The 23,721-nt window shown below is 31.8% G+C and overlaps 1 protein-coding gene across 6 annotated transcripts in view; it reads left to right on the top strand.

Annotated features, from left to right (window-relative positions):
- The first annotated feature begins 8,823 nt into the window (after positions 1-8,823).
- Positions 8,824-23,721, top strand: part of LOC124356169 (lethal(2) giant larvae protein) — a 76,443-nt gene continuing 61,545 nt past the window's right edge. For all 6 annotated transcript variants that reach the window (XM_046807334.1, XM_046807335.1, XM_046807333.1 and 3 more), the window contains exon 1: positions 8,824-9,401. In XM_046807334.1, the coding sequence (XP_046663290.1) occupies positions 9,318-9,401 (84 nt within the window). In that variant the 5' untranslated portion in view covers positions 8,824-9,317. The remainder of the gene's footprint in view (positions 9,402-23,721) is intronic.

Here is a 23,721-nt window from a genome sequence, read left to right as displayed (position 1 = left end):
AGGTTTTCAGGAGGTGGGAAAATAGTTCCTTCTTGAATCAAATTCCCCATTTTAGACTTTTTTAAGATTCCAGCATCTCCTTCTTTGCCGTATGCTCCGACATTGATCGGTACAAATTTGCAGTTTGCGTCAGCTATAGCAAACAATACAATGGAGAAAAAGTTCTTAAAATTGTGAAAAAAGGGATCCTGAATGAGCTGGTACAACTATCCTCACGTGTTTTCCGTCTATTGCAGATATACAATTTGGGCCTCAGTTGACCCAGAATTCTTCGGCTTTTTGTTTCTAATCAATCTCCGATGGTGGTGGCAAATGCACATGTTCTATTTTGTCTTTGACAACTGTCAAAACGTCTGGGACAAAATTTGATATTGTAGACGCAGAAATTCTGTATTGGAAAGCCAATGATCGGTATGTTTCTCTCGTAGCCAGAAACCTGAAAAAATAAAATTGTATAAAATTTTATAAAAGAGTAACGGCAATGTCGACATCATCGTCCATTTCCTCGTCTGCGAAGAGCAATAACTATGCCAAAACATTCCTTTTCCGGTCCATATCAATGAAAACTGTACATTTCTTCAAAAGATGAAACTGGACGAGGAGAGAGTTTAAGTCGCGCGTTACGCTGCGTAAAATTACAAATCCTAGGAAAACACATTTGCACTGCACAGTATTTAAGTGCGCTTCAACTAAACACGTTGCGCACTTGGCCTTAATTACGTAGCACGCAGCAAGCCCAGTCGCGGAGCTAGGAAAACGTAGCTTGACTTGGATTCTTGGGAAATATATAAGTAGATAATTGATGTATATGTTAGATTTTTCAAATGTGTAATTATTTAGTAATGTTTTCACTACCAATCCTCAAGTTGACATTACTTATGAGCACAATCCCTATGGATAATGTCTGCTCATGTATGCACAATGATGCTAAAGCTTGGCCTTGTTATCTGAGAGGAACTGATCTGTTGCAGTTACGTTTTACTATGTAAATTTGTACCATGTATTTGTTTTCTTCTGTACATATATAAATGACTGTCATTTTGATCTCACAAGAAAGTGTCATATTATTTTAGTTGAAGCTGCGCATGCGATGCACTGCTCCAACATGTAAATGTTCTTGTTCTGCAGGTACTCAAAAGCAATCATGTAACTATGCAAATAAACATAAGTTGTTAGTTATTCTGCTATCAGTTATTTTTCCTGTTTTCCATCCTTTATATGTCTATTATACAGTCTTAAAGAGTTTTAATAATGTATTTATTTCTTAATTTGAAGGGGGAAATGGGCTATTGCACAGTTTATTTCATTTATGTTTTATTTGACATGTAGTCTTATCCCCACTCAGTGCTTTGAACCAACAGCAAGCCTTTAAAATTATAGAAAACTAGAAATAAATATCGGAAGAATTTTAAATTAGGTATATGTGTTTATTAAGGTATTTACATTCCAGAGAAAGTTTAAAGTTCAAAGGATTTTGAGATAATTGTGAGATGAGGAGGGACATATATCCATATAATTTTGAAAATCTTGGCACAAATGAATTAACAAAATTTATTCAAACTTACCATCTTCACCATGAAAGAGTACTTTGAAATGCACCCCGTAACATTGTAAAGAAAGATACCAGGTGAAGACGAGTTTTGAAATGTAACTTTGACACCGATGAACTTCTTTATATTGTTGTAAATAAAGGAAAGTTGACTTTGAAATCTAATGAACTGACAGAGTTTAAATTTATGTGAACCTATTTTAAACACTGTAATATTGTATAAGCCTATATATTTTTTGAAATTGCTATGGAGTAATTGCTACACTGGTATTTAAGTGTGAATGTTGAGTTTAGCTTGGGAGTGCCGATGGCCGAGCGGTCTAAGACGTCGGACTTTGAGTCTGAGTTAGAGATAACGCAGGTTCGAATCATGTCTGTGACCCTTGCACTTTTTATCAGTACCATTGACCTTGTACTGTATCGACTCTCCCCCTTATTCTGTTAGATAAGATCCTCGCACAGGCCAGTGGCCCATGAGGGCGGGCAGAATAAGGCTTAAAAGGGGATCAGCTTCTCCTTAAAAAAAAAAAATCCAGTTCACCTTCCTTTCTCTTAGTGCAGCGTCTAGAATCTGTCACAGACTTATTACAGTCTTGACAAATTAATAAAAATTTAGTAGCCAATACTGTCAATAATAAATATTTGTATTGTAATATCACTTGTACATAGCAAGTACTCAGAATTAATATTAATTTCCATACTGAAATTACATGATAATGATCAACTTGATACATATTATAAACACCAAATGTTAGAATATACATGTAGATTTTATTTGATGGAATTTGAGCTTGTTTAAATTGTATTGCTTTTACCAACTGATATTACGTATTGAGACTTGGGCAAAAATTGTAACATTCCATTGTGCCAATAAATATGATATAATTATAAAATACCTAATCTTTTTATATGGATGGTGCCAGTGACAAATTCAAACTAAAGAATGCATTGGTGATATTGCAGTATTTAAAAATTGCTTTATAATTCAACTTAATAAATAATCTGTAAATATGGGCAAATAAGGTACATAAAATTAGCTTTCTCAACATTGTGGTGTATCATGTTTACAGTACCTAATGGAAAAAACAGAGGAATGGGCACTAAAATTGCATAAAAAATAATCCACCTCAAAGTTTAATTTTTTGGAGGTCTGGTGAAACCATAGAGTACAGTAAGCCCATGCCGCAGTGATGGGGGATAAAATACTAATCAGATATTAATACTGATTGATATATTTTCCAGGCTTTTACCAAGGAGGCTGCAGGAAATTATGCAAATGTAGGGATATTATATGTTTAATGTTTGTTCCTCTTTTACTAAAATACTATTATGTTTAAATTTTTGTGAACTTAGTTTGAACAATAAATATTTATGACAAAAATATGCCTTATAATGTTTCAAAATTATTGTACGGCTATATTATATTATGAATACAATCACAGATGCTTACTAAGAAAGGATTATGGACTCCCGACTTCAGAGATAAACAATTAAAAAAGAGCATTACACTTACCATGTAGCTTTGATTTCACGACATAGCACATTGGGGCATATTCCATAAAACTCTGGTGTAGACGTAACATCTCAGAGGAATTAACTAAAATGTGGAGTAATTTTGATTCAGGAGACTACAAATGAAATTTTAAACTAATTGAAAACAGTTACATATATTTAGAACTACCAGATACCTGTAGCTTCACCCTCAATTACCTCTACCCTCCAAAAAGTGCCATTTTGTTGGGGTATTTTTGGGTGTCAAAAATTATTTTTCAAATTTTATGGGTCGAAATATGGGGCTTTAGTACAAAACGAAGGTAGGTTTCTCAGTTAAACTATACATGGCGAACGGGTGGTCTGCCTCACCCTGTAAGCGTTACATAATAACTTTGCCTTTGATAACTGCATTGCATCACTGTCCAAGCACTCAAATACTTAACATTTACTAAAACGGACAGTTAAAGTATATTTTCACTGAAACTCGTAATTTTCTTACTCTGTGCTTAACAATAGTGGCAAACAAGAACCACCGTGAAGTTAGCGTCACTTTATCGTCCAGACCGTCTAGTGCATCAATGTTGCAGTCATCAATCTGAAGGCTTTCACAAAAATTCAAAAACTGAGATAAATTGTATAATACTAATTAGAAAAACGATCTTTCACAAAATCAACACAGTTTTTTGTATTTATTACTTTCCACAAAGGTTTCCCATTAAATGTGTCATAAATAAAAATCCCAAATATAATAAGTAAACCGTAGGAATGTATCGTAAAATGGACAATCTCTAATAAAAGCCACTCCTGAGATTAAAACAAACAAGTGCCCGCAATTATACTTTGTACACAGATGCTCTGTAAGCTGAACTTTAATATACCAACGTCAAAAAGGTGGTGTCGCCCGTCAGAGGTCCTATCGTATAAATTAAATGCACCGTTGGACGGGCGTTCTCGTATAAAAGTCACTCCTGAGACTTAACCAAACAACTGCCCGCAATGAAAATTTGTACACAGGTGCTCAATAACCTGAATGTTAATATACCAACGACAAAAATGTGGTGTCGGCCGTCAGAGGTCCTATCGTCTAAATTAAAGTTCAGCTTACAGAGCATCTGTGTACAAAGTTTCATTGCGGGCACTTGTTTGTTTTAATCTCAGGAGTGGCTTTTATTAGAGATTGTCCATTTTACGATACATTCCTACGGTTTACTTATTATATTTGGTTTAGCGTTTTTGCCCGCTCACTTCGATAGAATGGAAAAAAACGCGAACATTTCGTTTGGGAAGAATTTTGGCTACATCACCGCGTTCAGAATTTCTTCTTCAATTAGAGCACTGTGAGATTTGCCATGAAAATGTATAAAATGTAAAATTTTCCAAATATAATAAGCATATTAAAAATGTCTTTTTTAGAAAATGGAGTGTTTACGTTTTACATTAAAATACTTTTAGAGGGACAATTTGTATATATCTTAAAAAATACAAAAAAAAAATCATTTACATTTTTATGAGTCTTTACCTTAGATTTTTTTATGTCGAACAAGTAATTTAATAAAATATGTTTAAACATATAGATTAATTCATAACCTTGTAACTCATAAATCAAATAAATACAAGTATAAACTTCAACCAAATCCCGTCCACCAAACTCTTTAATTCCGTCTAATACCATTATCGCTCAAGATTGTTTCATTTTTGAAACTAGAAGAGCTTCTAACTAGTCAGTTCAGTTGAAAAGATTGTCGTTGTCCACGTCAATGTTTCGATTTATTTGATATCTCTCTTGGTTTTAAAATGCCGCACGAGAAATTCTTATAAATCATTGAAAGGATTGCGTTTAGAACACATCATTGCATTAAAAAGTACGAATTTCAAACATTGATGAAATACTGAAGTGGGCATGTGGTAACATCGATCTAAAATGTTTAAAATTATATTTAACTTACTACGGCTTCCTCTTGAAGTTCAGGACGATAGCGGAACGCGCACGATCGTGACAACACTACTATCGGCATTTTGATGGTTAGCGCGTTTCAAAGAGGTGGTGGTTTTTTCTGCCAAGAAGGGTACATTAAAACTATTATGACCATAACATTACAAAAATTATTCAATCCAAAATTGATTGTACCACCTTAAATCGGTGTTAATAATTAAAGCTCAAATAATGACTAACAACCAATAGATAAGTTTGTACCAGTCGTTAAAAGAGTAATTTGGTAAAAACCTTATTCATATATTTCTAAAATAACATATTAAAACAATATACTTGTACTTATATTGAACTAGCAGTTGCTTCGACTTCGCACGTAATATCGCAAATTTTGTGCACGTATGACTTTTAGTTCGAGTGAATTATACTTTCGACGCCAATGTTAAGTTTGCCGTCTTCCCGCGATCAAAAAAATATGTTAAAAAGTAAACTTATGGTAATTTTTAATTTACCCCGGTCTTAGTATTTTTATTTTAAAGCTGATCTTTCCTCTCTCCCGATCAATATATATGTACCGATGTATATACATAGACAGGTCTGAGAAGCCTACTTGTCAAAGGACAACTCAGACAGGTTCCATAACAGTCCTTAATTCTATAGTAAAAGTTAGACTACAGTGTCCCTTACATCTACACTGCTAGCAGTTACGCACTGCATTGTACGCAATTTAGGGGTTGCACGTTTATGACCACAGTTGGTTTGAGTGAATTGTATTTCCGACAACAATTTTGAATTTGCCTTGTTACAACGATTAATAAAATACGTCAAAAATTACAATTATAGCCATTGTAATTTGCTTTGTTCTCAGTATGTTTTATTCCATAGTTGATTTTTTTTCCGATCAAGAAAATAGATTACATAACACAGATCAGAGAAGCACACTTCTGTTAAAATAGAACTAACATGGGTTTTATATAAGTCCTTATATTTATAGTGAACATTTTAAAATATTTTGGAACATTTAGAGCTGAACTGGCACAGTAGTTCAAACGAACAGTCCAGCAAAATTTCATCTAGTATAGTTCTTGTTGACTGCTTCAAAAGGAGTCTTCGGAGTAAAATTTGGATCTTCTCGTTTTAGGACATTTTGTAAGATAGATTAGTACGTACCTAACGCTGAAATATAAATCGGTGTTAAAATGATGATAACTTATTATAAAAAGTACTCACTATAAGTGTAAACAAATAGAAAACAATAAACAATGTTTACACAGAACAGTTTATTATATTTGACAGACTCATTCAATTAATATTAACTTTAGACACCAATGTGGGATTTTCGTTACTTTAAAGGTCAATGGGGCGTAGACCGGAGAGATTTTAGAAATAAGAATAGGTCTATATTCATTACACGTGAAAACAAAACAACCAAAGGCATTTTCACATTTATAATATTATTAGGATTAGGATAAATATTTTGTCTTAATAGGGTCACAAGTTTCCAAGTAATGAATGATCAAAGTTGCAGTATAGTTAAAGAGCGCCTAGAACCGGTACATTTTTAGATCTTATTAATACAAAAACTGGGAGTTGTTTGTAAATAATTAGCTTTATATGTCTAAAACGCAGAATTAATCAAGCTAAATGCTAATACAACTCTCGTAATCTTAACTCCACTAGTTATGTTGTGGTTAATGTTCAAATTTCAGTATATATATATATATATATATATTTTTTTTTTTTTGCTCTGAGAGTATAGGCATGAATGAGACAATTGTAATTAAGTATTTTTTTTTAGAAATGGGATAAATTCGTCAACCAACACGATTTGAAAATTATTTAGTTAATTAAATTCCATTTTTTTATAGAAACGCAAACTAACTTGGTAATAATCCTAAAACTAGTTGCCTACTAAAATACAAGTTTGGATATTTGCCATGATTTTGAAATAAGTGATGGGCCATTAAGAAATTTCCCTCAGCGATTTCACTGAAAAAAAAGGAATAAGTAACAATAAAGTGACAGTTCGAAAGTAGACGAAGTCAAAATATTAACAACACTACAGTAGATTACAATGAACCAGAATTATTAAAATATGAAAATGTTTGCCAATAAGCCACCAATCTAAGTATTCATAGCTGACAACGGATGCTCAAAAACAGCACATCTACTACATTTCTCCTGTACTCCAAAAATTGAAATTTGCAATCTTTTTACTCCAAGAACTACAGGAAGCTTATAGTACCGGTATCCAAAGGCGAGCTAAAAAAGCTAGTAAGACACATTCCATCTTGCCACGGTACGTACAAATTATGTTAATACTACTGCCAAATGAAAAATGGTACACGATCGCAACTAAGACCAGAGTCAACAAGTTTGACTCCACTCAACTCTATGGTTAATTTCTCACAGAACTGGAAGAGAAACACAATTATTGTATAGTTATTGTTAGCCTATTGTAATAAGTATATAATATAAAGTCTTGTAATTTTCAATTTTAACTTAAATCTTGATAACAGATTGTGCCAGTTGTAGTATTTGATTTGAGCATAACCCATTGGTTGTTGAATTTCATTATGAATAAAAAATTCTTCACTTCTGAGATTTTCCACCGAATTGAACTGTTCTACAACTCGCCCTTTTGTTCTAAATCTACTCTGTCTTTAACATTGATATTCATGAATTTGGTTTCAAGCCACTTCAAGACCATTGTTTAGCTATCTCAGATAGCTTGACTGATGTTTTCGTTGTTTTACAGAATCCACAGGTGCATCTTTCTGAAGTCTTCTCAGCTAAAACCACCCCTTTTTATACCCAGTGACTGCAGTTATATATATTCCCAAGTCTCCAATGGCATTTCGTTTTTTTGTGGACAACAGAAAATCTATTTCAACTCACGAGTCATGACTATAAAATAATTATTTTATGGGCACAAGTTTGCAAGTAGGTAATCTGAATATGACTTCAGAATGGATTTATATGCTTCTTGATTTGATATTTTTCGCATGACAGCGTGTGCTACTCTTATTTCGTGATACATTTCTCTGTCGTTTTTCTAGTTGAATGCATTCATTTAGACGGATTCTTTTACTTTACTTGAAAGTTAATGTACTAGGAATGACTTTGAAAGAATGTTAAGTAATGGCTAAATGATGTACTAGAAAAGTGCGAAAAGGTCAATAACTTAGTGATAATGGCAGTATTGGATTATCTACCACATGTATTATTTAAAAGCTGTTTATATTGGATTCAATTAACAATTTTAAGATATTTTTGTTTTTGGTGGAAACATATTTTTTACGTATTGTTATCTAAAAATGGGAGAAGAAATGGTCCAAATACGGGAAGAACAATCCTTATAGTATTTACCTTTTGTATCAAAATAGGCTCTCAGCGTTTAATTATTAATGATAAAACTTTCTGGAATTTTCATATATTACCTCATATTATCGTGAGGGATATATTTTAAATCGTCGACAGAATGTGGCTGGCACAGCTAACACTGATGATTCGTGACTCGTGAGCGGTGAACCTTTGAAATGTTGTTAATATTTATCTTGGATTATACATGTTTTAGATTAAAAGAGATTCTGCATTTTAATCACTTAGATAATTAATTAAAGCATTTCTGCATTCCTTTGGATAAAGTTTATTCAGATACTAAATATTTGGTTCGCAGCTATAAGATTAAAAAGAGTTTTCTTCAATGAAAACTGAAACAAATATTGGCACATCCAACGAATGAATGTATTTGTATATATTAAAATTCTGTATCAGTCCATAGTAGCTGTTATAAGGGTATTTCCGTTTTTAGCTGTTAACAGGGAGCCAACCCACCGGCATGAAAATAACCAAAGCAAGCAAAGTTAACAGCCAATTAGATTAAAAAGGAACGGTAGTTAGTTACATTATTCCTTCTATATAATTTAATTGTGTTATATGCCATTGTTTTAGAGGTGGTGTACGTCTCAGGTTGTTGTTTTGTTGAATTTTCTTTGTAATTTTACGATCTATGACAGCATTGTAACGTTGAATTTTTTAATGTGATCGTAACTGTAAGCATCTGCCTGCAGGCTGATGTCTTGAAGTTGACGTAAGCAAGCAGGCGTATCCTTTTGTTTTTATTTCGCTTTGGTGGACTGGAATTCAGCAATTGAAATTATTCACATTATTCTATGCGATTTGAAACGGTCTGTCTGTGAATAGTATTCGTTGTATTATATATAATAATAGTGACTGTTGCGGCTTGAGTACAGTGTTACAGTGTAAACAAATCCGTAGTAAACTCTGTGTTATAAGCGTTTCACACAATACATGAACTGGACTTAACCTAACTTCCAAACTATGTTCAAATTTATAAGAAATAAAGGGCAGCAGCCCTCAGCAGAAAGACAGAAACTGCAGAGAGAGTTGTTTGCTTATAGAAAGGTTAGTAAAACATTAAACATTTTATAGGATATTGTCAAAAGCTAGACTTATACCTAGCTCTTATTTAGAAAATTACTAGGCTACTCAGTATTGTAATTGTAGCTCCATATATTTTATATAAAATAATAATTTATTGTGAATAAAAATTAGTAATCTTAACATATGCTTCATCAATTTTGACTAGATAAGGTGATGATATGAGAGTTGTTCGGTGGAAAATGTTAAGATTCTTGAGCTTTGTATAGGTGCACTTCTATGAGAGGCTGGCAAAAGGGCACAGGGGTAGGGTACGATAAGCGGTCCCGGTTTTTTTATATCGAAATTGGCAAACGATATTACTTAATAATAATCATCACCGTCGATATAATAAATCAATACTGATTAATTATTTTGAACAATTAACTTAAATAATCTATACCTTTAGCTGTAAACACTTTCAAATAATACTCGTAATGTAATATTTTAGTTTTATATTTTCAAGTAACATTTGGTTATTAAAAATGGCAGTCAATTTTCGAAAACTTCATGACATTGCCTTGAAAGATGATAAGCCATGTTTTTCGTGACTTCAACATGTTGGACACGTACCGAAAAACCCATTATGTGAAATTTGTGGGAAAGAAACAACTGTAACTGTGAGAGGAGCAAATATGGTCGTCTTCAGTTATCCTAATTTTGGTTATAATAATTTGTTTGATTGTTTGATCACTGTAAATATTAAATTCATATTTTAATTTAAAACATATGATAGTTATTGAGGACTATAGATGCTTTATATCGATTGATAGTCTAGGATTTGAGATGCGAATATTAGGTATCGATGATTACATTCTTCGATATAAAAAACCGGGTCCGCTTATCGTATCCTACCTGGGCACAGTTTAATAATAAGTGGTCGGGTACAGTAAGATAAGCGGACCCGGTTTTTACATTGAAATTATCAAACGATATTTATTATGTATACACATTGATATAATCAACCATTAGCACTTAATTTGAATAGTAATTAAATCATTTATACCAACTGTATACAGTTTTCATATTCTAAACACAATTTGTTCTATAAGTATACTAACTTCTTTTAAATAAAAAAGATAGTTAACTTGAGAAAACTAAACAAAATAACACTTAAAAGATGATTTGATTTCTGTTTCAAGATGTTTGTTTTGCTGTTACATTTTCTTATGATTTAAATGACATTATTTTTCCTGTCACCTGTCTTAATTTTATCTTTTGATTAATATTTATGGCTTCTTTATTATATATGACATTACATAATTGTTTAAACTATTTCTGTTATCCTAATTTGAAACATGTGACTTTAATTTAGTATTTTAGATACGCTGATATCGATTGATAGTTCTGTTAATTTAAAAAATAAAAAATTGAAGCCGAACTACATTACATGTATTTTAGGGCTACAGTGTAATAAGCAGCCACCACAACCATGAATCATAGATATCGGTACTTTCGGATTAAACGGAGGCTACCGATAATAAACAGGATTTATTAACTTTGGGTGGGCAGGTACAATAAATACTAACGGTTAGATTAGGCTAGGTTAGTAAACCTAAATGGCCTAACCACATCAGCCACAGCATGCTTTGAAAAGGTGGCCTCCGTTTAATCAGAAAGTACTGATATTTCTGATCATCCAAACTACCAAACAATGAAAATCCGGTACTTTGGGATTATACCGACCACACCCAGACATGAATCGTTATTCGACATTTTGCTTTTACTGATTACTAGATTAGCATAGAACAATATTTCGTCAATATAAAACAGGAATTGTCTTATCGCAAACCCCTCCCCATCCTCAGACAGAGGTCAAAGTCGAGCGGTCTAGTAGATAACGTGATTGCAGAGTCTCGCCGCCCGTTCAGCTGGTGCGTCGCGCTTTGTTGTACTTCCGTGCCTTACCTCTACATTTCTCCAAACACAAAATTCAACAACAACAAACATTACCAAACTAAAACTAAACTATTTATTGAAAAAACACTAAAAAACTTGTTTTTATTCTTGACCACATTCCGCCACCCAAAATGCGAGTGCCTCCGGCCATCAGCGCGGGCTTCGACAGCACCTTCGGTGCTGCCCCGCGCTGATGTCGACGAAAGAAAAACATTCCTCGAGATAGTACCTATCAGTAAAATATCAAATTCTAGAGGGGCTGATCAGAAATATAAATTGAATTGTAATGGAAAGGCAATTATGTACAGTGCATATCATGTGATGCCGCGCGGCCTGCCGTAATCGGGATTCTCGAGAAAGATAAGATAACAGCGACAACAATACCGATCACAATACCTGGAAATGCTTGCAAGTTTGTAATTTTGTAATTAAAGAGTTGTTTTTTTCGTTCTATCATGTTTATTTCTATAAATTTATATTTTTGTGTTCTTCTTACTGGTGTGGTCGGTATAATCCCAAAGTACCGAAAATCCAATATGTTACAAAAAGTTACTGTATTGTTTATTGTTCAGCGATGTTTTTATATTAAAAAAGTATTACTTTAATGAGCAATTAAACCTATCAGGATAAGCGGACGTTTTTTTACCCATATCAAAATTGACTTAATCAATATTACTTAATCATAACCATCAAAATAATCAATTGATACTGGTTAATCATTTGAATAATTAATTTGAATTATCTGTCAACTGTAAACAATTTCAGATACGACACGTAATATTTTACTTTAATAGACTGTCTATTTAAATATAGCAGTCAATTCTAGAAAAGTAAATGGAAAAAATTATGCAACAGGTTTTTCTTTGCAAAATCAAAGTGTTGGACTGGTACTGAACCATTAGCATATGTGAAATGTGTGAAAATTAAATACAAGGTGTGATCAAAAAGTTCCAGGACTGAATTTTTATACATTTATTCATACAACATACAGGTTATTCGAATTTGTCTCCTTCAAAGCACTCCCCTTGGGAAGCTACACACTTTTCCCACCAGTGTTTCCACTGATCAAAGGCCCCAAAAAACTCTTCTTTTGTAAAGGTGTTTAGCAGCTCCTTAGTTTTTTCTTTAATTTCGTCAACTGTTTGAAATCTTCGTCCTTTCAGGGGTCTCTTGAGCTTCGGGAATAGAAAAAGTCTGCTGGAGCCAGGTCAGGTGAGTAGGGGGGCTGAGGAATGACAGTCATTGCGTTTTTTACACAAAAGTCACGGATAACTAATGCAGAGTGAACAGGAGGATTGTCATGGTGAAGGACCCAATCACCACTTTGCCACAGCTCAGGTCTCTTTCTTCTCACAGCATTACGCAATTTTCTGAGGGTTTCAAGATAAACAAAACGATTAGTTGTTTGACCTTGTGGAAGGAATTCATATTAGACAACACCTTTACAGTAAAAGAAAACCGTAAGCATGACCTTCACATTTGATTTGACTTGACGTGCTTTCTTGGGTCTTGGAGAGCCTTTTGATATCCATTGTGATGATTGGGCTTTTGTTTCCACATCGTAACCAAAGACCCATGTCTCGTCTCCCGTAATGACATGATCCAAGAAGCTTTCGTCGTCATTTGCCTTTTGAAGAAGTTCCTCAGAAACATGAATTCAGTGTTGTTTTTGGTCTTCAGTCAACAGTTTTTGCACAAACTTTGCTGCAACACGACGCATTTGAAATTTTTCAGTTAAAATTTCCTGACATGACCCAAATGAAATGTTACACTCTTCTGCCATTTCACGGATTGTTAGTCAACTGTCTGATCGTACGAGAGCGTTCACTTTAGCAACATTGTCATCATTGATTGACGTTGAAGGGCGTCCGGAATGAGCATCATCGTCTGTGGATGTTCGGCCATCTTTAAACCTCTTGAACCACTGATGGCAGCATGATCGGCTTAGACGTTCTTCACCAAAAGCCTCTTGTAACATCAAAAAGGTTTCAGAAAACGTTTTGTTCATTTTCACACAAAACTTCACACAAACACGTTGCTCTTCTTTCACATTCATTTTCATTAAACAAAAAAATAGCCAAACTCTATAAAACTAATCACAAACAAACTGTGCTAATGTTACTTTCAGTGATGTTAAGATTGATCTGCAAACACAGCTGTGTTACTGTTGAGTCAGGGAATACAATGCTGCCAACCGCATCGCTGTGAGACATTGCATTCCCATAGTATATAAAAAGTCCTGGAACTTTTTGATCACACCTTGTATATTCAATTGTAAGATGAGCAAATATGGTGGACAAAATTTAAGTAAAAATGCATTGAAGAACAGTTTATTTGAATTATCTAAGTTTGGACTGCACGTCATTTTGAGTTTGATGGGCTACAGTGGTCTATAATAAGTGTGCAACACTCGATTGATCGATAATATCGAATTAACAATTTAAATGCTACCAGACATGGTTGTTTACCCTGTTAAGTAATTGTAACTGCCCAAACTTAGTATAAAGAAAGTTGTATTTAGATAATCTAAAATGCATACATTTCTTTGACATACAACTACTATAGCTTCACTTTAATACAATCTTAAAATTCTATAACATAATTCATTTCGGTATTATTGTTCCAAAGTAATTGAAACAAAGTTAAACCATGTGTGTGGTATTTGAGTAATGGCTGCTAGAGATGGGATATACTGTTGTTTGTCAATACATATTACAAAGTATATATATATATATCGTATGGGGGACAAAGTCAGCTATCCATAAATAAATAAATTTAAAATTACAATTATTAAAATTACAAAGTAACAAGTTGAGTTATTACGTTCCTGTAACCTGTTACTGTGGTAGCATACTATTGTTTGTCTACCTATTACAAAATAATGTATTAAGTTATTATGTTCCTGCGACATGTTACTGTGTAAGAACTTGTAAAAATTATGTGTAACTTTCATACTACTAGTAAAATATTTACGATAACCTAATATAAACTTACTTATAATAACACTCGCATAACATTGCATAGTGTAGTAATATTACCTCATTGCTTACACGAAATTGCCTAGACTGTTACTGGCTACAGAGTAACCCAAAACCAAAAAGATCATTATGAGAACATATCATTCAGCCCAACTGTTACTGAAACAATAGTATCCCGGAAATAGACCACCACTGAATTAACTGTACTGACACTAATATTGCAGATCTGTAATGACAGCAAGTGCAGTGGTTGTTATGCACATGTTTTATTTGTGTCAGACATGTTTATACTTCAAAATAGGTAAAAGTAAGTCAATGTTTTACTGTTTCGTTGTTATATTTTATAAATATATATCCTAGATTGTTTTTTTATTCACCTTAACATTATTACTTTAATACTAACTATACAATGTAATTTGAAATACAACGTAATTTGGTATAAGTAGTTGTAGCCAGGATTCTGTACTCATGAATATTGATGATTCAATATTATCAATCACTCAAGTGTTGGGATGTTTATTATACTTCAGTCGTTTGATGTACTTGTTTTCTAGAAACCAGAACTTTTCCAGAAACCAGAAAAAACTATGGTTTTTTAATTGTTTAGTTCAGTTTGGGTTTACACAGCCCATCAAGAAGTATGATATCTGATTTGATGTCATTTTATAGGGAGGTTTGTTTTGTATGGATTGATGAATTATTTAAAAGGGAAGAAAAGTTGGTAATCTTAGTAATATAGTGTAAAATTATCACCTGAATTGAACTTGCTGTTTAACCTATATTCCCACAAAATATAGAGACACCAATCTCGGTTTAACTGCAAGCTGCTATAGTTGAAATCAGTTTAAGTTAAGTGTTCAAAAACTATTAAATATATTCTATTACTCAATTTATGAAACCAATCCTTTGTTGAACAATGTCAAAACAAGAATCCATATAAAGATTAATAATTAGTGATTTGTTAAGTAATTTATTTTGTACGTAACTTATTTATTTATTTGTATGAGTGTGAGCCAGTGTATATTTAGTACTATATTTTGTTGTTTTTCATTTCATTTATATATGTAACTTTGTTAATTGTTTGTTATTTTATTTATTTACTACGTAGTAAATTTTACCAATTTATTCATTATTTTAATTACTAAACAGGATTTGAAAGTTTTTAATTGTAATTACAACTGCATAATTTATATAGTGTAGGTAAAGTAATTTGATAATAGTTATTGTACATATACTTGTATTTAATGACAATAAATGATGATTGACTATGGAGGATCCCAGATACTAGTGTGAGGAGATATGTGCTAGTATACTGACACTCATATATGTGACCACTGTCGACACGTACACACTACTTTATTTCTAATTACAAGCTGTTACATAGAAAATCCCAGATATGACATTATCTTTAAAATTTCAATAAAAAATAAATTCATGCTGCATTTCAACTGCATTTCAGAAATATTTAGTATTCTTTTCCTTCAAATTAGGACTATTTACTTAAGATTTGTGTTGAAAATCTTAAGACAAATCAGCTTTAAAAAAATATTAGGAACCTTTTTGTTTATTCATGTATAAATTTGTTTCAAGTCTATTTTGTAATCTTAAGTGTATTTATTTTAAACTTTATATAATCGAATTAAAAAGAGTTAAGGACCATGTATTGGTATATTTTAATGTAATTTTAAAAATACTAGAAATTGTGGAAAACCTAGAACAGTTTCGGATTTGTTTTGAGTTGGATAGCAACCCTCCTTTATCTACTTGCACATGTATTCAGGCCTTGGCCCACCATTACACTATTGTCAGGATCAGTGTGAGTTCATGCTTCAGGTATGCAAAGTTTGTCCGGCTGTGGATGAACTCTGTTCTTGGGCCAAACTCTGCCTGCTAAAACAGTTTTCAAATTTGTTGGATACATTTTTAAAAGCAACATTTTAAGTATATTATATCCTGGGTACCAGTGTCCTGGTATTAATAACTATAAATACTCCTAGCAGGCTGTCAAGCATTAATAAGGTACCGTAATAAAACTTAATGGTCAAAACATGCTTTTCAAATGGTGTCTGGACAGTATCTTGCAAGTGATGTACCAAAAGTGTATGTCTTTTTTTATATCAACATAACATTCTGAATTTACTACAATAAGAAATTATGCTGAGCCTACATCCTAGTTTGGCCTCAGTGAGTATATTGCAACTCTTTTCTTTGTTAATTTTATTTTGTAGGCGAAGTTTGTTCATCTTTCTTCACTATTGAGTCATTTTATTCAAGACTGTACTGGACTAATGTATTTTATTTTTAAGCTGAACCAAGTGACCAAGAAGTACCACACATTCATCTGATCTGGTAACTGGTTACAGTTGACACACATTTGATAGTATAAGCTGTGTGTATAAATCATTGTGTGTTATTAACAACAAGCTTCTTATACAATATAATATTCCACAGATTTCTTTGTGGATTAAAATAGACCATCATTGTATGCTTCAATATTTTATATTTCTACAGTTTCTTAGTTAACATATTTTTTCAGAAGAATGAAATTCAAGTGAACTGAGGTATTTTTAAAACAATTGTTATGTTTAAAAGATATTATATAATCTCCATTGACAAAAGTGTATATCAGTCTTACCTAATTCAGTCAACACACTATGCATTATTTGCTCTCTTAAAGAGGTATAGCATTTTAGCGAATTGCAAGCCCTCAATGACCTTTTAAACGTGGTTACAGTTACAAGTAATGCCAACAGAAGTTACAAACAACAAACAGCTGAAGACTTCAGATGGTATCAGTGCCTATTTCCTTCTCAGGAAACTACTATCTGGTTTGGTGGGTTCAGTGACCTCAGCCTTTCTTCTATGCGGGAGACTGGTGTCTGCATATCATCTGCTCAAATTACATTATCACAAGGCCAATGTCTGACCTTGTGTCTTATCAAGGCTTCTTGTAATATAACCAGGTAGTTTTCCATAAAATTCACAAAGTCATCACTCATAAGTTTTTTGTATTTTTTGTATTACGGATAAACAACAATAATAACTTTGGAATTTGTATGTTTATGTTTTAAACAAATGTATTTATTGTACATCAGGATATCTAAATATACATAAATTTTCTCCTCTCATATTTTTATTTCATAGTTTTTACACTGCCAGAGAGTTATATGTATAAGTCAGTGCCCAGTAGTAAGTCCAGGTTGAGATTATTTCAAATTGTGTGTTCCTGTGTATTCCCATAGTTCAATTGTGTTTTGGCACAAAATCAAAATGAAATATTTAATTAAATGGGAATACAGTATAAATAGAAATATTAATGCAGATGTAGTTTATGCTGTTTTATATGAAATATTTAATGGGCTATAGAAAGTGTACTTTAAATTTCATTTTTTAATATAGCCTATTATTACTACCTCATGGTATTGACTTGATATAAAGTATTATTTTAAACCACATGTTGTAATTTATATAAATAAGTAACACTTCTTAAATCTTAAAAGAAAGTTGAGATATGTATTGGATAATAATTGATGATTACAACATTTAATAAGTATAGCACAATTTCCTTTCTTTGGTCTGTGGTTCACCTAGCACTTTGATGTGGACACTCATTGTGAAGTGATTTAGGGTTGAGAAATAAAAAGGGTTTATTGGAAATCTCATCAGGAAAACTGGAGTACCAGTATATCATGTTAACGTTACGAGAAGCTTTAATTATACACGTTGCCGAACCAATCAATTTTAGTGGTTTTGGATTTGTTACATTTCTTTTTGAGAGCTCTTGGTTTGAAAAAAGTCTGCTGTCCAAAAATGGACAGTTGCCTGTCATATGAGTTACAACAAAACAAGATGTGATAAAAATTAGACACATCTAATTATTGTTATTGTATTTTTAATTTATTTTAGTTAAATTTTATTCAAAACTAAAATTAAATATTTAGTAAATTTTAGAAGAATTTTTGGTTTGTACCAACATGTTCAGGATCCAGTGAACTATAAATAACTACAACATTAAGTTTAAATTGCTCTGTTCAGTTACAGTCAATGCTTACGAATTCAATAAACATCTGGACAGTAATTTTCTCGATACCCACTTTTTTTATTACTTGGAGATACCAAACAAAAATTTTAGTTTCAAGCCAAAACTCTGTTATATATTATTTATAGGAATATCTTTCATTTTGAAGTTTTTAAATATCCTTACTATACATTCAGTATAAGTATTAACAAGGAGTAATCACCATGGTAAGGAAGTAAAGATGACCTCAAGGGTTTACTATCCATTTATAACTCCTTGTGAGGTCACGCACATCAAAATATTTTAGCACCAACTGGCCTTGCTCCAAGAAAGGGACAACATGCTCTAGAGTGACCTTGGCTATTTTGGTTATGTTTACAATAATCAGCTGTTCTTTGTTTATATGAAATCAGCAGACTACAGGCGAACAGCTGATTCACTATGCTGACTCAACAGTTCAACCCACTTTGGTTTCAATTACTTCCAATCTGACACTTGATCGGCATAAATACTTTAGTTAATTGTTCCAGCTATAAAACAATAAGCATAAAACCCAGTATATTCCTGAAACGTTACAAAATTCAATAATTTGGAAAAAGCAGCTCAAATGTGAATTAAATCTGACCACGGATTACACCTACTTATTCTAAAACAATTGAATATGGTTGTGTGATAAAGTTAAGATTAATAATACATGTATGAAAATTTGATCTGTGAAAAATATATATTTAGAACACAGTTAAGAAAATAGTTTCTGCAAATTATAACTTGTTTTTACCAAATTCTTAGTTTGGTTGGAGTTATAAAGGTGGTTCGGTCCAAGGGTTATAGGCCAGGTAATAGAATTTCGGGTTCTAAAATAAATTGTGTGAAGCTGAATTTCAATAGTTGTTCAAGATACAAATATCACATGTGAAAAGTTCAAAGATATAAATTCTATATAAATAGTTCAGACATCTTAATATTTATGTATGTAAACGTTGATAAGAAACATTTGGTGTCAGAAGCAAGTGTACAATGTTTCTCATTACAGTTTCTGACTGGTTGTTTATACTCATATTGGCACTGTCAAGACATGAGACCACAGCACAAGTGGTAACCTGACACTGGTCAGTGCAGTGCTAGGAGGGGTTTCACTCCACTTGGGGCATAACCATAACATTGGTTATATAACGTGTTATTGTATTGCGAATACCTCTGGGTGGGTGTTGTGCGTGGACAACTTCTTTTTGTTCCACTATACATTTTTATACTGTCATTGTTAAATGAAATCTACAGAAATCATTTTAATATCATAGTAGTTGACTAAGAAATTATATTTAAATATAGATAATATAAATTAATGTATATATACATATATATATATATATTTAAATTTAAATATTTACGTGTTGTTGTAGTATTAAAGAATTTTCTTTAGTAGTATTGTAGTATTGTATGTAGTCTCTTTTTCCATTTGTTTATGCTAATTTGAGAATTACTTATGGTTTATATACAACTGTCTAGAATTGTTAAAAACTATTACGAATGGCTTACTTTCCTTGATCTGGAAGTGCTAATATAGTAACAATAACCAATAAACAAATGATAATGCTGTAACTGCAATGAAATCAACAGCTCAACAAACACTCAGAACTCCACAGAGGCAAGGTAGTGGACATAAAACATTGGTTTTAAAAACACACCATTTTTAATATTGTAATGTTGGGATTAAATAAAAAAATAACAAACACAATTTTACTGCTTTTATATAACTACATGTTAAGGACCTTTACATAGAATCCAAGTTTATAACTGATCTTAACAAATAATGCATCAAAGATTTTCTTTATTATGGCAATATTTCTCATTTCACCTTTTGTAATTATTACTATTTTCGTGAAATTCAGTATAGCCAAAAATGGCAAAAAGTTTAAAATGATAAAAGTTTGTTTTGTTTTGTTTTTCTTAATTATGTTAGACTAAACAGCAAAATTACAATTATTGTAACTACTGTTTATAAGTAATGCATTTTAAATTTATAAAAATGAGAAAACATTCAAAACTTAGAGACTCTAAACGTAGTAATTGTTTCTTTATTTTAAAGTAACATGTTCACTGTTATATTGATATGTTTCAGATACACCCTGTGTAGCTTATATGTTATATATGCTTGTTTGGACGTATAGTTTAAAGTGAAATAATTTAAATACAACAAATTTTTAACTAATACTATGTTCTAAATCATTAGATATTACTCTCTCTCTCATATACAGACTAGAAGAAAGTATTTTGATGATGAAAATATAAAATAGTATCCTCTAATGGAAATATTCTATTTCTGAAATCTGGTTACCTGAGTCAAACAAGTGGTTTTCATGAAAGAAAGAAAGAAAGAAAGAAAGAAACACTTCTTTATTGAGGTGAAATTAGGACCACATGGTCCTTTCTTACATTTAACCTCTTAAAAAATTAATCTTAATAATGTAAATTAAGGCTAATTAACTATAGCTTACACTTACAGTATTCCATACACTCTTCCATTCACACAGTCACGATTCAAAGAGTAGCCCCGCCGCCCGCCACGATCATCCGGTCCAGGTATTTTCGTCTCAGCTCCGCCACAAACCGTTTTCGGCTCTCAATTTGTCATGAAAAGTGTGTTAAAATGTTGTACAGTACAAGTATCAGCTGTGACTGAATAGACAACTGGATTCTACCATTGTGATGTATTTTTCTCAATTTCATTATTTTAGATTTTTTGTGTAAAAATGTATACTTTTACAATACCCACTTCTAAAATATTTTTAGAAATGTTTAATATTTATAACCTATTACCATGTAAAATGTTCTAAACAGAATCACTATTTTTGTTCAAAGTTATTAGAAATTAAATTTGGATTTTCAGTAAAATAAAATTGAATTTTGAAACAGCAAACAAACAGAAAACAGAGCAACAAAACAAAATGAGAGGGCAAGATGTAGTTTTCTTCCGATGATTATAACCTACCTTACAAATAGTAGGGAACACATCTATGTTCAGAGTAATGGTCCAAGTCTCGTCCCTGTTAGAGCCAATTTCGAATCCGTCTGGAGCAATGAGAGAGGGTTGAGTTCTGAAATTTGAATTTTTCAAATCACCATTTAATACCTCAGAATTGCTGTAGGAAGCTTCTCTTGAAATTTCTATAATATGATGCCTAATTTAACAGAAACTAACAGAAATTCCAAATATTATCAAGAAACATGTAATAAAAATAAAAATAATTTGGAAATTGGTTTGTATAAATAGCTTTTTTTTCTTTGTTAGTAGGTGAGAAAAGTAATTTCTGATCTTAAGTAAACTTGGATTACTTAAGTATTTTTTGTCTGACATTTATTAATAAAGTTCATAATACTAGCCTTTTAGCATTTTATGTTTGGTTCATATATTAGTTTAGTCAACAAATGACCAAATAATGGGCCTAGGAGGGAAGCCAATAAGGGGGAAAACCAGTTGGTTTTATTACTGGAAATTAGTTACAGTAGTTACTGGAAATTATTTGAGTTATGTGGTAGTATAACATATTAAAAATCCTCAACTCTAGGTGTGGCTGCAGAGGTGAAAGGGGGTTTGAAAGGTACCATTTTGGTTTTTCTCATAAATCTTAGTAGGGTTTGGTACAACAGAGAATTTAAATGTATAAATAAATATAATTAAGGCGGATAACATTTTCTACATCTTTTTTTCATACAATATTTTTGCTATTTCTTCCCGTTAATGACATATATGCTCTCGTAAATTGGTAATTTTTGAAAAACCCCTTATGAAAAATCATTTTTCACCAAACTTCTGTTTCCAGTACCTAATTTTTGTATACTTGTAATTCTTCTGTAGCACTAACTCCTACTGATGTATAGGCGAAAAACAAAAAGTGACATTAAAACTCTGTCCCCTTCTGCCACCCCATTGGGTTGAGAACTTATAGTATATTATACTACCAGGTACCACGAATAATTTCCCATGGTTGGTTTTCCTGCATATTGATTTTCCTTTTAGAATCATTCGTTGACTGGGTTATGTTGGGTTTTATTTAAACACCATTTCAGCATGGTGAAATAACCAGAATACAAAATTATAGTGTGTATCAAGTAAATATATTCTTCAATTTTAGATAAGTGTAGTAATGATTTCAGTTTTAAAAATATTCCTTTACTCAAATGTTTTTCTTAACGTGAGTTTTAGTATTATAGCTAACACATGTACTCATTTGACATTCCTGGACTTATTATTGTGTACTGATAACCACGAATGAGAGGAAGTGACTTACTCTACTCGTAATCTTATCTCGGATGTGTAATACTTTTGCAGTGTTGTGACTAATTAACCCTTTAAATGAATTTAATGCATTTTGATATGCTTGCTTAAAAAGTATAGTACTCAAGTTTCTTTGAGATTTTACTGTTAAGGTAAACTTAATGAGTATGGAGTTATATTTCTTCACCCTTTATATACATGGAAGAAGTAATATATATAAATTCAAAAATTATTGCAGTAATTAGAAAATTAAAATGTTATTAATTAATTTATCTCATAACCAACTAACGCCTGATATCAGTTATTAAATTATGTATAGTAATTATTTTCCAAGTCGGGATCTGACAGAAATGGTCTTTTCTTCCCAATCCGAGCTAAATTCTTTACTGCATGAAAAAATATCTAACTAAAAAAATGTGTGTCAATCAGCATTTAAAATTGTAATTGAGCGAGTATTACCTACAATTTATGTAGCTTATAATAAAGATAAAAATTAGTTCAAGACCAGAACTTATACTGAAGTTGGTAATGTAGTAGAATTTAATGAGTTAACATTAGAATTAAAAAAATTGAATTTTGTGATTTAGTAGAAACCAATCATGACCTATTTGTGAATACATTTCTGCTATGTACAAATGAATCTTTTCTATACAAATATAAAGTCAAAGAGTCCTAAAAAATTGAGTTGAATTATACAATAATTTAGAAAAGTTTCTGTTGTAAAAAAAGAAAATTATATAAATTGGCCAAAGCAAATAATAATGCATCTTTTGGAATAACAAATTAAAATCTATTTTAAAGAATATTTTGTAGTTGGCTAAACATGTCTTTTGGAAAATTTATTCGTAGCTGTAATCAAATCTAAAACAACTGGACTGGTTGTTAAGAATGAAATTTGTAGTGTCCTTAAATACAAGGTAACTTGTAACTCGTATAAGGTAACTTTAAAAGTCGATAGTACAGAACTGATAATCTACAAAAATTGACAGTTATGTTGATTACAAGGCAAACTGCCAATAATTTCTTTGAAAGCTGAAAACATTTACATTACCATCTTTATATACTAGTATTTATGAAATTCACACAACACTTGTCAAAAAATTCATTTACCTTCATTTGTTGTAATCCAATCTT

This window comes from Homalodisca vitripennis, chromosome 2 (assembly GCF_021130785.1).
Source record: "Homalodisca vitripennis isolate AUS2020 chromosome 2, UT_GWSS_2.1, whole genome shotgun sequence".
Lineage (NCBI taxonomy): Eukaryota > Metazoa > Arthropoda > Insecta > Hemiptera > Cicadellidae > Homalodisca > Homalodisca vitripennis.
The sequence above is the reverse complement of the archived record's forward strand: the minus strand, read 5'-3'. Positions and strand labels throughout refer to the sequence as shown.